General features: G+C 41.9%; 1 protein-coding gene across 1 annotated transcript; it reads right to left on the bottom strand.

Moving 5' to 3' along the window:
- Window positions 1–3,983: 3,983 nt before the first annotated feature.
- LOC308163822 (glycerol-3-phosphate acyltransferase 4-like) lies at window positions 3,984–10,882 on the bottom strand (the record flags this gene model as incomplete). Its single annotated transcript, XM_080538012.1, has 12 exons — window positions 3,984–4,155; window positions 4,247–4,326; window positions 4,502–4,630; window positions 6,159–6,258; window positions 6,320–6,379; window positions 6,542–6,657; window positions 6,988–7,081; window positions 8,071–8,160; window positions 8,287–8,361; window positions 9,015–9,309; window positions 9,442–9,511; window positions 10,745–10,882. 12 exons carry the CDS (start codon window positions 10,880–10,882, stop codon window positions 3,984–3,986), a joined length of 1,419 nt encoding a protein of 472 aa, XP_080394138.1.
- Between the last annotated feature and the right edge of the window lie 1,478 nt (window positions 10,883–12,360).

Here is a 12,360-nt window from a genome sequence, read left to right as displayed (position 1 = left end):
AATCAGACTTTGCTCCCTTTTTGCCACTCACTAGCACATGCAGATTGAGCCCAGAGTGTTCTATTACAGAGTGTACGTAGTCAGACTTCAAGATTGGGGTCAAGATCAACCATAAAACATAATCAAAGAAATATGATATCAGATGTGGGTTGTTAAATATTTTTGATTTAATGTAAATTCAGACAGCTTCACTTATAGTAAGTGTTTGCTGCATGAGACACACTGGATTGTGTATTCACTATAGGTTATTCCTGTTAAAGACAACACACTTGCTCCCCATATGAATAGATAGAAAGCAAGAGGGGGACTGAGCAAGGTCATTAGATGTGTTGCCTCTGGTATTTTCCACTGCTTGTTATCTTAAAACTGAGGACCGGTATTCAGCTCATTGGAGATCCTTCCTACTTTGCTGTATGTTGTATCTCTCCCTTGTGCACACATTGTATACAATCATGGAAAGATACTGATGATCTGATCCGATCTTTAGACTTTGCACATGACAGCTGAATCCAGTCATTCCTAAAACTAAATATAATTAATTTAAAAGTCCAAAAATGTATGTACCAATTACCGATTGCCCCTTTAAATGTCACACTAAACACACTAAACATGCATGCAAACGTAATCCTTTATCCATTGTTCTGGTTGTGGATGTGGTTCCAAAGCTAATGTAGATTTAACTTGTTACATGATCTAGACATTTTTGCCAGACCAGTGATCAGTTCAGTGGTATCACAGACATAAACTCCGGAACACTATAGCACACAAACATACAATGTTATCCTGCAGGTGTGGTTCCAGAACAGACGGACCAAGTGGAGAAAGAGGAGTGGAGTATCAAAGACTGTTTATAACAAGGGAGGCCGTCGGGAGCAGAGTGGGGCAGCCTGTAGTAACCTTGCAGAGATTGGAAATTATGACAGACCACTGGACCCTAACCACCTGTTGCTGGCCAAACACTCCAATGACTACTTATGTTATGGACACCAGCCTTTTAATTAGTCTATAGTTTCACACTCCTTGCTTGGTCATTTCTATGAAGGCTTGTCAATTTAGTGAATTGTGTTTATTGGTACATGGCTAGAAATGTTTTGAACAATAATTCGGTCGTAGGTACGAGGCCGCCAGGCCGAGTACCGAAGACAATCACAGCCGTGCTGATATTCAGTATAACACACGACCTCGAGTGTGATATTGCTTTTATACAACAGTTCTACAGCGCAATGTATTAGTTAACAGTAATAAGTGACAACAGATTATGATTTGTTTGTTTATTTAATCATTTATTTTTGCTCCGTCAAGAAAAAATAGTTCCTCAACGGGACTGTTCAACTAGCGACGTTTCCCACAGAAGTGGGGGAAAAAACGTCAGATCAGATATAAACGGGTTATTTTGATAAACCGGATACATTTTGTGAATATATATGGTTACTTTCTCGCCTGAAAACATATTAAAACTTCATAAAATGATATATTAACACTTGTAGAGCCAAATTACAGCTTTTGGCCAATGGCGGCCAAAATTGAGGATTTAAAAACGGAGAGTTTTGCTTTGCGCGCTGATTGGCTAATGTCTTCTTAGTAACAATGTAGTCTAATTAACGGTAATTTAACACCTGTGCGGCGGAGTGATACATATAGTTAAAAGTCCCAGTGCTGTTATACTATATATCGTAACTCATGGAATGCCTCTTGTCCAATCAAATTACTTGGTCGGAACTAACTGTTGTATAAATGTGATATAATTCAATCTCATCAACATTAACAAACCCTCACCATTCCTTTTCTCTTTCGAATGTACTCACACAGCCATACTGCTACTACTCTCATTCATAGGGCTCCAATTTGCTGGAGCCAATAGTGTCGAGCAGAGCAACAAATACCTTACAAATCAGAATACTACAGCATGGATGGTATCGTACCATGTCTTTAACAATGATTATTATACCAGAGTTTTAGTAAACAAGTCTGAAAATGTATTGCACATCATGCAAATGCTAGTTTAAGTATTTGAAACTCCCATCGGATAGTCCTTATTCTGGTGTATTTCATACACAAAGCTAAATTCATAAAAAACGAGAACTAATGCTATATTTTAAGTATCTGACTGTGATGAAAAACTAAAGCATTATTAAACAAAAGCATCTTATTTACTCAGTTTATTGATGCACTTGTTAAAATGTGACTGTATTGAATATGCCTTTTTTGTTTGTACACACTTCATTACAATAAAAAACGAATTCAAAAGTAGCTTTGTTCTCTTTCAAGTGCAACACAAGATACATTTAAGATACATGGAAGAGATCTTGACACATTGTTAATCTTGAACCATGAACAGTCCACGTGAGGAACTATAAACCCCTCATTCTGAAACAGAAACTGCAGGGTGTCCAGTCCGAGAGCGTAGGTGCCGGGGTGATAGATGATGAGGTCATAAAGGTGCCGGGGTGATAGATGATGAGGTCATAAAGGTGCCGGGGTGATGGATGATGAGGTCATAAAGGTGCCGGGGTGATGGATGATGAGGTCATAAAGCAGAGACAAGGACAGGGCAGGGCGACACATTACCTAATTGCCGCCACGGATCAATGACTAATCTGAGAAGAAGATCGATCTGAAAGACAGTGTCACTAATCAATGGCTATTCATTTTCCAACAACCACATTTCCACAAATAGGACACTTAATATGGTGCTGCAGGGTAATTACTGCCTCCTGTTTAAGATAGGATGACACTGAGGAGCAGTGGCGGCTGGTGCTAAACATTTTGGGTGGGGCACAGAAACTGCAGGTTCAGGTTATTCTCTATTTAGAATAAATGACTGGAGTGGCCTTGTACCTGGCCAACTTGTTTTTAACACGTTTTTATAGCAGTGTTTAATAGCAGTGTGTGTGAGAATGAAAGTGATAAAGGGTATTAAGTAGCCGACTCTACAGGGTTGGTCGTTTGACAAAGATCACGTGACAGTAGCCCTTTACACAAACACAGGTGTTCACGCAACCATTCTGCCAATTGCAGTGAGTAAACAACACTATCCATACAGTATCAATTGTGCAAAGTTCTTCTATAGTGTTTTCTTCTTCTTCTATGTTATCACCAGCCAAGTCAACTTTATCAGTATGCTCTGTGATGCTGAGGCTAGTAATTACAGACAACACAGGTGATAAACTGGTGTGTGTATGCATGTTACTCCACTGTTTCCAATGGACAGGGCAGAGGCAACACTTTTAGTTCCTTTTGTATCCCCAAGAAAGAAAGGTGCACTCTTGCTCCGATGCTATTATTTTTTTAACAACATTTCGGCAGCAAGGTGCCTTCTTCAGTGTCATTCTGGACTCCCACCATTATCCTCTTAGCTACACCTTTCCCTAAGGAAGAGACAAATAAATATTGCACACCAGTCAACAATATGAAAATAGCATGTTTTAATTGGTACAAGGTTAATACAAGGTTACAATGGTAATGCAGCCCTTCAAAGCATGGTTCCAAGTGTACTGTGAGAACATACAAAAGAGCAAATCCTGACCAATCATGTTTTATTTATCTGTCACAGTCTGCACTTCATTGGCCTATAACCCCATATCCTTAAAATATCTACTTGTAACCCTTCCTCCTATTTCACAACATGCACAAATGAGTAACAACAACATACATACTCATACAAATATTAAATAAAAACATTAAAACTGTTAACATTAATAAAATCATGTGAGCATAGTGCAGCACTTTTTGGCTTGCAGCCAAATGGAGAATAGAGAATAATATTGTTTCAGTCACACTGAAAGTTTGAAAAGCTCTTACATATTCTCAATCTATTCCCAGAGTAGTGTATTTTATTGAGGTCATTTACTTTGAGATTTCCAGTCATATAGTTTAGTGACTTGTTTCAGATGACTAAAACAGTGACCTGGGCTCTGCCACCACTTCGTAAGAGGAAAACCATCTTCATTGGTCCTTTTTGGTCTCTGAGCCTCTCTCCTGATTCAATCAGAATTGAGTTGTTCCTGCTCCTCTGCTTCCTGTTCCTGTGGTCCATCTTCAAGAAGCCTATCTTCACTAAGGTCCTCCTGGTCCCCAACCAGCACCTTGCTGTACAGCTTCTGCTGCTCCTCTTTAAAGGTGTCTTTCACCGTAGCTCTCTTCAGCCCTCCATCCCTGAGAGAGCAGACAAATACATCAATAAATGCAAGGGAAGGCAAATCCCAAAGTGTGTGTGTGTGTGTGTGTGTGTGTCTTCAAAACTCACCAAAGCAGGTCCACTAGCCCTCCCTGTGTGGCGATGGCTGCTTTCACTCTGTTGGCAAACTGCACAGCATCCTCTCCCTCCTTAACAGAGAAACACATGAAAAGGAATTAGTCTGAACATGAGTCAACATGGACTCTCATCTACAGCAGTGTTCAGTGTTGACTTATCTCAATCGCTCCTGAACTAGAAGTCCTTATTAACCCAAAAAAAGTATCACACAGGCCAACAACCTCAGGTGTACATGACAGGTCTCACCTCTCTCCTCATGGGCGGCAGGTACCAGACGCTACAGACGATGGCCCAGCTGCTCATCATCCTCAGCAAGTTGTTCACCATTCCAAACTTACTGCTGTTCCAGAACGCATCGCCGAACCGAGGGTCGTACTGTCACACAGAGTAGGACACAGGTTAGAGTGTTAGAACACATCGGATCAGAAAGAAAGATATGCGTCGTGCATACACTAGAGCAGGGGTCGGCAATTAGGTTTGGCCTCGGGCCTTTTTTTTTTTGAGCCACTAGATGGCGGGCCCGAACATAATCAAAGGCTAATTTAGGTAATTGATTGTTTAAAAATGTGACACGTTCTAATGCTTTGACTTTTCTTTCGACTGTACACATCGCTAGTCAACTAACACAGCTTGTTTTGTGAACCTGCTAACAATGTAAAGTAGTCTTCTAGTTAACTAGGTAGCTGTCCAATCCATTATGTTGCAGTATTTTGGCTTGACTAGCGAGTTTGTGTTGTGATTCTCAACAACGTTGAAACGTAGTTTCACACTTTTCCATATTTTTGAATAATAAATGTGTGGACTGACGATGTAGCGTAGCCTAACTTATTCTAATAATTATGTAACATAGTTTCATTCTGATAATTATTCCCCCCTCCTCCCAGACAAGGTCACATTATTATTATTGGATTGGTTGTTTGCGTGCCGGGTGAAGTTAGCCAAACATTTAACCTGCTAGCAAGAGAAACATAATGTCACTCTCCAAAGGTCTAAAGAGGAAAGTTGACGGTGGAAACAGGGCATTTAAAGAGGAATGGACAGCGAACTATACGTTCATCCTACCTGGTTTCATCAATGCAAAGCCGTTGTGAGAGACATTTTCCGTGCTCACAATGTTCCCTTTCTATACATGCGAGTCGTCCTTTTCGTCAATGAATGCGATAAAGACGCACGAGAGGAATCGATGGATGCATAAAAACCTTGAGAACTGCCTGTGGATTAAAGTGACGTCAATATCACCAGATATCAAGCAAATACTGACCGATGGGAGATGCTTTTTGTTTGCGCCGATTTTGTTTTCAATGTTTTTCAGAAAATTAAACAGAATTTGCATTGTTACTGTTCATATGTGTGTTGCAGTCACATATACGTAAACATTACGTTTGAATGGCTTACTGAGCTCGTGTTATTTTGTTCAAACCACACACGGTATGTCGGCTATTTCAGCACCGTGACGCGTTGTCCACCTGCTTATGATTCACTCTGAGGGGTTCAGCGTCAGTGCGCTTCGGTGCACCTTGCTGCCTGATTGTCTGTCCCTGTGTCATTCACTCTCAACATGGATAAAAGTACAATAAGCATTATTCAGGTGGAGTTCGATTCTCTATTCGGACATTATAGGCGCTATATGTGGGACTGTCGGTCCGATATTATTATATAAAAAAAAAAAAAAAAAAAAGTGGATTCTCAAAATAATCTGCTGGGCCAAATATTATTGGTGACGGGCCAGCAATGGCCCACGGGCCGCCTATTGCCGACCCCTGCACTAGAGGATCATTGTTGGCCATCTTTGGTTTAAGTAATGCACTTTGCAAGGTAGAATGTTATCAACAAGTGTCTTGAACGACAACATGTTGCCAGCGTGGTAGATGTGGACAGCCCTTCAGAGAGGACGAGTTCCTACCTTGATTGCCACGGGGTAGAAAGTGCAGCCGATCTCAAAGCTGCCCTTCTTGAACATCATCATCATCATCATTTCACATAGCACAGTGAAACAGACATAGCTTACAATCATCTATGCTGACAATCTATGCAATGTATTAACTACTCCCAACCTCACCATACTAACGCTCTGGGAAGATGAGAATAGGCAGTTTAGTTTTGTCCGCCACATGGTCACTAAGCCTGAAATTGAAAAAAAAAAAAAAGCCTCTTAGTCAATAACAAACTGTGTTCACCAGATTATGAGGCGGTGGTGGTGTTGCTGCTTTTTAAGTCCCTTTAACAATAGTCTGAGAATGACAAATTGTGTGTGTGGTGTTTCTCAACAATCAGCCGCAGTGTTACCTTTTGGCCACATGGTGTCTGTCTTTGACTTGAGATCGCTCAAACCAGATGTGGGGGCAGGATTTCACCATGGCTCTCTGGACGACCCCCATAAGCCCTCCGTGTGCCTGACCAACCTGAAGAAGAAGGTTCACACTCAGCTTCATAACAACACAACTCCAGATGTGGGTGACACATTTACAATAATATGCTGTCCATATGATACCACATGTAGCAGAGGTGAGTGCTGGTAGGCAAACTGGCTAGTAGTCGCTCTATGTGTAGAGGGCTGCAAGGGAATTTTCCTGGCTACATAGTGTACAGGTTTTTACTTTTGCCTGCTTGCGGCTCTGTCAGTATGTGAAGCGCATTGAGTTGCATCTTGTAAGAAATGCGCTATACAAATAACATTTGATTTGATTTGATTTGATTAACACTAGACAGTTTCATCCTGGGAATATCCATACCATAGCATAGCAGCCATCATTGGCCAAGATGATGACATCAATGGGAGTTGTGTGATTGGCCACACAGATGCCTCCATTCTTAGGTTTGTTCTCACTGTGGACAGAGCAAATGGACTGAAAGATAGGCTACAAAGCAACCAACAATCCGTGAGTACCCTGTAGCATCCTTAGTTTTCTTCTTGTGGCTCTATACTCCAAAATGTTGGATTTGAAAATCAAACAATTACTATTAGGTCAAAGTAGGGATTCTCCGTTTTTATTTGAGTATCCATGTAGGCTAAATAATATGGTTTCACTATTTAGAAATCACAATACATTTTATAAATTGTTAAATCACCAAGAGTAATGGAACAATGGCTTGACAGGTGTTTCTGCTAAGTCAGGTGTGTTCCATCACATCATTTGCACAGGCATAACAGAGCTATCACTGTGTAGTATTGATTCTATGCTTTGTGTTTGCCTTTGGAGTCTGCTATTGGTGTGTCAACATGAGGACCAAAGAGGTGTCAATGAAAGTCAAGGAAGCCATTATTAGGCTGAAAAATCTGAAAACAACTATAGGAAACATAGCCAAAATCTTACACTTGCCAAAATCAACAGATTGTAACATAATTCAAAAGAAGAATCTTGTGGGGTCAATGGGTCACAGACTTCCGGCAGTTATTGCATGCAAAGGATTGTCAACCAAATACTAAACATCAGTGCTTAATTTGGACATTATATGAATCTGTCCCATATGGTACCATGACATACAGTAGGAGGACTATGTATAAAACATGTTGTAATTTCTAAATGGTGAAACCAATGTACACAAATACTATGAAAAATAAGATAATGTCTACTTAACCTAATAATAGTTTGATTTCAAACCAAACCTTTTGAAACAGAAGTAGTATATAGCCAAAAGAAGAAAAAGTGCTTCACTATCCCATTACACTGTCTCACTGTATGTCATGCTCTGAGCTCAGCACAAGGTGGGTATTAAGTCACTGAATAGAATAATGGAATGACTCTCCTGAAGTTGCTGTGTGTTTCTGTTGTGCCAGAGCCCTCACCTGCCAGTGAGTATTTGGTATACAGTACCTGTGGTGGTAAGTGATGATGGCGGTGAGGGCTGTCACACAGATGCGGAAACACATCAGATGAACTTTCTCACTGAGGTATGTCCTCAACCTGAGAAGAGAACACACTGGGAATAAGCCTTTCACTCACAGAGAAACCTGCCATAAGAACAGTACACCTTGTTCTGTATAAAGTATGTCAGTCTGGGTGTATTCTAGGAAAGTGTTGGAAACTTACTTGCCGTTTGGAAAAAAGCCCAATATAGTAGTCAGGACCAAGAACAGACCAACACTAATGGCAGCCAGAGTCACCCTGTAGAAGAATGAATTGAATCTGAATGTTAATCTTGTCCACCACACTGGTACATCAACCTACTGAACAGCATGAGAGAACTACGTTGCTGTGTCATAACATAGCCTTGTCCAGAGCGGTTCACTTATTCTTGATAAGGAAATCCTCTTATTCACTGTTCTCATAAACTCATCTCATTCTCGTAACTTGTGGCGTACGAGTCCAACACCAAAACAAAAGCTCTTTATTCAATTTCTTAGACTGTCATAGAAGTTTCCTGAACTGGCCTGACCCTCTCTGTCCTGACCCTCTCTGACCTGATACTCTCTGTCCTGACCCTCTCACTCTCTGGCCTGAGCCTCTCTGTCCTGACCCTCTCTGACCTGATACTCTCTGTCCTGACCCTCTCTGTCCGAACCCTCTCACTCTCTGGCCTGAGCCTCTCTGTCCTGACCCTCTCTGACCTGATACTCTCTGTCCTGACCCTCTCTGTCCTGACCCTCTCTGACCTGACCCTCTCTGTCCTGATACTCTCTGGCCTGAGCCTCTCTGACCTGATACTCTCTGTCCTGACCCTCTCTGACCTGACCCTCTCTGTCCTGACCCTCTCTGACCTGACCCTCTCTGGCCTGAGCCTCTCTGGCCTGAGCCTCTCCGGCCTGATACTCTCTGACCTGACTGGCAGCAGAAAGCCGTAGCGTATGAGGAGGCCCAGGCCCCAGAGCACGCTGAGCCTCAGGCTGATGTGGCGGAGGTTGTAGTTGCTGCGAGTCAGCAGGTTCCAGGACTCCAGCTCCTCGGCTGAGAAGCGCTTGGTCACCTCGTCGTCCACGATGCTCTCCACTCCGCGCCGGCAGAAGTAAAAGATGTCAGCCATCTCAAACTCAGGCTCAGAGTCCAGACCGCTGCCAGTCCCTCGGATCGCCTGGATCTCCTGCTCCAAAGAGGAGGGCTCTTTAGCAATGATACCTGAGAGAGATGGAGAGAGGGAGAGAGATGGAGAGAGGGAGGGACAGAGAGATAGACATATAGAAAGATTAAAGTTGCTGACCGTGAACAATTCCCATAAGTGAAAGAGACTACTGATATCAAAGCCTTTACCATGGCTATAGGGTTTATGCAGATGTTGATTCTTCTCTTTTGCTACTCTCTCCATATGCAGAGTGGCCCACTAAAAAGATACGGTAATATTAATATAATTTCATTATTAGAATGAAACAAGAAATGTGTGGACACTGACTAACTGTCATCAAGCAATGCATTACATTTCCACTTTTGTGCTACCACAGAACTGACATCACCTCACATGCCAATCAATTAGTCTTTTATGGGGCAGAGATTAGCAATCAACATAATTTCAGATGGCCAACTCCAGTAGTTGTGGGTTAAAACACTTCACTCAATGTTATGTAATAACAGAATACTGGGAGGACAGCAGACTGTACGTCTAGATGTAATATCCCTGCCTAAATGATTTCCTCGCCAACTTGCCACATCTAATTAACTAATGTTTGTTTTTCTTTGAAAGAACCACAATCCTTTGTTAGAATGTGGTAGTAGATGATAATAATTATTGTATCCATGAAATGCCCAACACCACATCAGTGAATTGATCTACAGTAAGATGGCCTGAGGCATACCATTATGTGTGGGTGGTGCTGCAATCCTTGAAACTGTTCAACAGCAGCAGGGAGGAATTGTGAAATGTAGTGCAGAAAAGTCAGCCCATACAGCAGGGAACACTGTCGAATGTCTAATGCAACAGGTTGGTGTCTGATCATGTGTTAAGGGCAGACACAACCGGACCAAGCCCTTGAAAATCCAGGGGCCAATCTTTTTTTTTTTTTACATTGAATCCAGATCCCTAATTAATCCTCATTAATTTGTTGATACTCTATTCTCATTCTTCCGATGTGCATTAATGTGATGTTGTGCTCTAGATAAAGGTTCTGTTCAAATAAAACATAATTGTCACCAGGTTAACTCAGAGTTCACCATTAATGTCTAATGTTCACATGCATCGTTAGCAACACGTAGACTCGATGTAATGTACCATGTGTAAACTCCTCATGTTTTCTTCTAACTTGAAAGCATGGTAATACCACTGGGTAGTCTTAATGGAATCTAGGATCCAACATGATCAAGGGTCTGTCACACAGGGATGAGCAAATCATTATCGATCATCAAAAATATTTTGGAGTCAGATATAACGTAATGATAACTTGTGTTAGTTGGTCATGTGACCACTAGCGTGTAGAGTCTTCAATTATAATGTCCCTGAAGTTGTCTTTATTCGTAACCCGTCCAGTCCTTTCTCCATCCTTGAAGTAGGTGAACTGTCCTATATCAAAGATAATTCAAGACAGACATTGAGTTGAGTCTGTGTCTGACCAGGTGAATTCACCTCAAAGACCTTGAGAAGGGTCTTCATGTAGAGTCTCCGGATCCCAAAGGAAACAACGATGAAGACCAACCACACAGTTAGGGAGATGCCAAGGAACATGCACAGTAGGTTATCAACGGGGAAGACGAACCAGTCCATGTTGGCACAGTTGGGGGGTTAAGTGCAGCAGGGTAGTGAAGGTTGGAGGATAGCTAGACCACGTGTTGCATTATAGCCTCAGCTTTTGAAGCCTGTTAGGGGCTGTTAGAAAAATACATTATGTCTGTTAGAAATATAATTTTTGCCCAATGTGGTATATTAAGTTACCTGTTAGCTACTAAAATGAAGAATAGTTATTGAGCAGGTTAAGACCATTTATTCAAAGTACAAAAGTATACAGATATCAAAGCTGGTCTGGTAGAGAGAGAGAGAGAGAGAGAGAGAGAGAGAGAGAGAGAGAGAGAGAGAGAGAGAGAGAGAGAGAGAGAGAGAGAGAGAGAGAGGGGAGGGGGTCAGAGAGGAGCTGCTTGGTCAAGCTCAGAGAGAGAGAGAGAGAGAGAGAGAGAGAGAGAGAGAGAGAGAGAGAGAGAGAGAGAGAGAGAGAGAGAGAGACAGAGAGAGCTGCGTGTTCCAGCGGTGGGAGAGAAGAAGAGCCCTCCCTCAGAGCCCACACCCTTATGTAACGATAGTCAAACAGCCAAACTTCTTTCAATCAATCCTTTTATTTGACCTGCAGAGAAGACATATAGAACACAATTCTTCTCTGGTCTGCTTGTGAATCCATCAAGATGGCGGCCATGTTCTGCACCACCGTCTATGTACATTTCACATCAGGACAATTTGTTCACAGAAAGAACACAAACTTCCCTCAAACATTACAAATAACAATTACAAACAACATGTGGAGCGACATACCTGCAGAGAAGACATATAGAACACAATTCTTCTCTGGTCTGCTTGTGAATCTGCACGTTCAAAACAACATACAATAAATGTTCTGTTTCACATCATCACAATACATGTAAAACAAACAGCACAGTACTACACCAACATTTTCACCCTACATTACAAGATTCTCCATACAAACAACAAAACACGAGGAGCATTTTACATAGCGCACATACCCATCAAGATGGCGGCCATGTTCTAGTTCCACCGTAAGTACGGCAACAAGAGAAGGACAAAAGAACGCGCAGACCTGCAGTACACCCAAACTCCAAAGGGGGGCTCCAACAACAACCAGGGCTGCTCAAGCACGGCGAAACTCATCTACATTCACCACAACTAAACATACATTCCCAACTCTGTTACACCCACCTCCCCTGAATTTCGCCAACCTTGAGCAGCAACTATACATTTAAACACTACTTTTTACTTTTTACACTATTACATAGGGCCGCCAAAGGACAGGACAGCCAACTTGAAAAGTATCCTATAAGGATGAAGTGGAAAGAGAGGTAACCTATCTCTCCAACCAACTACTGGCGGTAGGATGCGTTCTACACCCCACAAGACCCTTTTTTTTTTTTTCACTGTGTATTACTAGCCTTCAAGAGGCCACAACCTCTTATGAAACAATCAGAATAACGAACAAACCTATATGTCATAGGATGTCAGTGTGCACAGTGTATACATGC

Source organism: Nansenia antarctica (genome assembly GCF_963989245.1).
Source record: "Nansenia antarctica genome assembly, chromosome: 8".
NCBI lineage: Eukaryota > Metazoa > Chordata > Actinopteri > Argentiniformes > Microstomatidae > Nansenia > Nansenia antarctica.
Note: the sequence above shows the minus strand (reverse complement) of the source record. Positions and strands in the feature narration are given on the sequence as shown.